The 3,436-nt window shown below is 44.6% G+C and overlaps 1 protein-coding gene across 1 annotated transcript in view; it reads left to right on the top strand.

Moving 5' to 3' along the window:
• Positions 1 to 320: 320 nt before the first annotated feature.
• The window catches only part of LOC123157115 (protein LAZ1), a gene marked incomplete at its 5' end in the record, with an annotated part of 4,207 nt that continues 1,091 nt past the window's right edge, over positions 321 to 3,436 (top strand). The window contains 7 exon segments of the mRNA XM_044575363.1: positions 321 to 779; positions 925 to 981; positions 1,083 to 1,191; positions 1,269 to 1,453; positions 1,547 to 1,635; positions 2,710 to 2,971; positions 3,174 to 3,425. Of these exon segments, the coding sequence (XP_044431298.1) occupies positions 630 to 779; positions 925 to 981; positions 1,083 to 1,191; positions 1,269 to 1,453; positions 1,547 to 1,635; positions 2,710 to 2,971; positions 3,174 to 3,425 (1,104 nt within the window).

The following is a 3,436-nucleotide window of genomic DNA, read 5'->3' as shown; positions in this document are numbered from 1 at the left end:
CTTCCCCCTTCCCCCTTCCGCCTCACCCACCCAATCCCCCGCCCCGCTCCGTCCATGGAGCCCGATTCGGCCCTCGCCGCCGCCGTTCGCCCCAGATTCGCGGGGGCATTGCCCGATCCACCACCCGCGTTTCTCCCGACCCGACGCGACCACCCAGGGCTCCGCTTCGTGTTTCAGATTATTATTATTATTACCACGAGCTCATAGCATCTTCATTCGTTTATTTTCCCCAAGTTGAATCGCGCCATTGCTGGCCCTTCCCTTCCCTTCCGATCTGACGTTGCACTTGCCGCCCCGTGTAGACGCGATTTAAAATTGTGCTTGCTTCCTGCCTGCCTGCAGGGGCTGAAACCCGCCGAATTTTATTAGGCGGAGGAGGAGGAAGGGACAGAAACAGGGCACACGCCACTCTGCATTTTTTGGTCTCACAAAAGGGACTTCGGCATCACTCTGCATCACTGGGAATTTTCCATTTGGAAGGCCCGGTTACTGAATTATGGTGCTCTGTCAACCGCAACCCGGAACAGTGAATCCCGGTCCCGAATGTGCGTGCGAAAGCGCAAGAGAGGAGGGCGCATCAGCTTGAGCTTGAGTACAGTCAGGCGGCGGGGCAGGCAGGGCCAAGGGCAATGGAATTCGCCGACAAATTGCTCCTGGTGCTCCGGAGCTACTCACTGCCTGTTTGGGCCACCATCATCTCGGGGCTCTTTGTCGTCGTCTCGGTCTCGCTGTCCATCTACTTGCTCCTCAACCACCTCTCGGCCTACAAGAACCCAGAGGTCTGTTCTGTTGGTTTCTATCATCCGTCGGTGTTGTTGAATTTCTTATTTTCTATACATCGGTGTAATTTGTTGCTGGAGCTGTGTTCAGCTCGGTGTCTTTGTTGTTTTGGACTCACCGTTGCTGTGTTTCTGCCTTTCCCAGGAGCAGAAGTTCCTCGTCGGTGTCGTTCTTATGGTGCCGATATACGCAATCGAGTCGGTAAGGTGCTATGACATGTCTTGTTCAAGTGTGCAGTCACAATGTTGGCTGAGGGAGACCAATTTAGCCGTTAACTATTGTGTCTTATCCTACTGTTGCAGTATATATCATTGGTGAATCCAACAATTGGTGTAGATATTGAGATTCTGCGAGACGGGTACGAGGCATTCGCCATGTACTGTTTCGGGCGGTATCTAGTTGCGTGCTTAGGTACGCCTCTATCTAGCGTTCCAACGCTATCATCCATGTCTCTGCCCTTCCTTATAATCTAATCTTATTCATGCTAGGTGGAGAAGATAGGACGATTGAGTTTCTGAAGAAGGAGGGCAGTTCAGGTTCTGATGCACCACTTTTAGGCAATGCATCCGAAGAACGACATGTGAACCACCCTTTTCCGATGAATTACATGTTGAACCCGTGGCCCATTGGCGAATGGTTCTACTTGGTAGTTAAGTTTGGGCTTGTCCAATATGTAAGCCGCTCTTTAGCTCCCATTCCATTTGATTTTGCAGCATCCGACTTCTGAGGAAAATCAAACTAATCTGTTCCCCTTTTCCTTTGGTAGATGATAATAAAGACAATATGTGCTCTTCTTGCGGTGATTCTTGAATCCTTTGGGGTGTACTGTGAAGGAGAGTTTAAATGGAACTGTGGGTAGGATACATACTCATGAGGCAACCTCTGTTTTTTTTCACTCAACAATCCTTGCATGAACTCGTCTCATTCAGCTATACTGCCGTTGTACTACTACCTCTGCTCTATTCAAATGATTTTTTAGATTGCGACGCTCAGTTAATGACTTAATGTACACACAAGTGTTTGGATATGCTATGTGTAAAACATATTACTAGATTTTCATTAAAACGAACTTTACTCTCATTGTATTTTAAATAATAAAAATGACATTGATTATCACCAATAACCGCCATCAAAGCTGTTTACTGGAGACATTTTCAGTGTCCAAAATGACAGGTAAAAGAAAACAGAGGTAGTACCATTTTGTTGACAAGTCTTTACTCTAGTGGCATTCATGGTCTGTATCGATATTCATGAGAAGAATGTATGGTATATCAAACCTTGTATCCTAGATTTAGTTGTCCTGCAGCTGTCATTCAGTTACAACTTGGAACATTCATGTTACCACACACTCCCTCCGTTCCAAAATAACTGTCTCAACTTTTGTACTCCCTTCGTCCGGAAATACTTGTCATCAAAATGGATAAAAGAAGATGTATCTAGACGTATTTTAGTTCTAGATACATCCCTTTTTATCTATTTTGATGACAAGAATTTCCGGACGCAGGGAGTATAACTTTGTACTAACTTATTTTGGGACAAAGGGAGTATTTGTCAAATTTAATACAAATTTCAATGAATGGGCTTGAGTTTTTGGCATCAACTTTTCCTCGTTAGCATTTATAAATGAATCTAACAAGCTGCATGGGAAATTGGGAATACATTTATGCTATCTTTGATTTAGCAACATAACTAACAGGAAGTTTTACCTGTTCTTTCCTCACCTCTGCTTTCATATGTACTGCTAGCATCATGGAACCTACTCATGCATCTAATGATGTTTAGTTAAAAAAACATTTTCTCGCTACTGATGAACTAGTTCTGTGGGCATGTGGTAGGATCGGTGAACCTGTTCGTGCATCTGATGATCCAGTAGTTTTAAACTTTAAATGCATTCTCTTCCTACTTACGAATTGCTATCTTATTTACCAGGTACTCTTACACTGCCATGGCTCTCAATTTCAGTCAGTCATGGGCCTTATACTGTCTCGTTCAATTTTACGCCGTCATAAAGGACGAGCTAGCCCATATAAAGCCCCTAGCGAAGTTTCTGACATTCAAGTCTATTGTGTTCTTAACATGGTGGCAAGGTGTGGCAATAGCGTTGCTCTCCAGCTGGGGCTTGTTGAGAGGCCCTATAGCTCAAGAGTTGCAGTTCAAGTCCAGCATTCAGGACTTTATCATCTGCATAGAGGTGGTGACTTGTTCCTGATTATACCATTTCAATTCCTTACATGATGCTGACAAATCCTTGTTTAGCATGCTTGCATTCTCAATTTTGCAGTAATCCTAACGAAGTAATATATATTTTTAGATCAATAGGCCTCAGCCATGTCCCATTTTCCATTGAAAATGAAACAAAGTAACCAAAGTTATTTTTCTATCATTGAATACAGATGGGTTTTGCTGCTGTTATTCACCTGTACGTCTTCCCTGCCAAGCCATACGAGCTAATGGGCGATCGTTACGTTGGAGATGTTTCAGTTCTGGGCGACTACGCTTCAGTTGACTGCCCTCTAGATCCAGACGAAGTTAAAGATAGCGAGCGCCCAACCAAGATTAGGCTTCCCCAGCCAGATGATCACGTCAGATGCTCCACCGCCATAAAAGAAAGCGTCCGCGATGTTGTACTCGGAGGAGGCGAATATGTAAGCAAAAG

This window comes from Triticum aestivum, chromosome 7B (assembly GCF_018294505.1).
Source record: "Triticum aestivum cultivar Chinese Spring chromosome 7B, IWGSC CS RefSeq v2.1, whole genome shotgun sequence".
Lineage (NCBI taxonomy): Eukaryota > Viridiplantae > Streptophyta > Magnoliopsida > Poales > Poaceae > Triticum > Triticum aestivum.
Note: the sequence above shows the minus strand (reverse complement) of the source record. Positions and strands in the feature narration are given on the sequence as shown.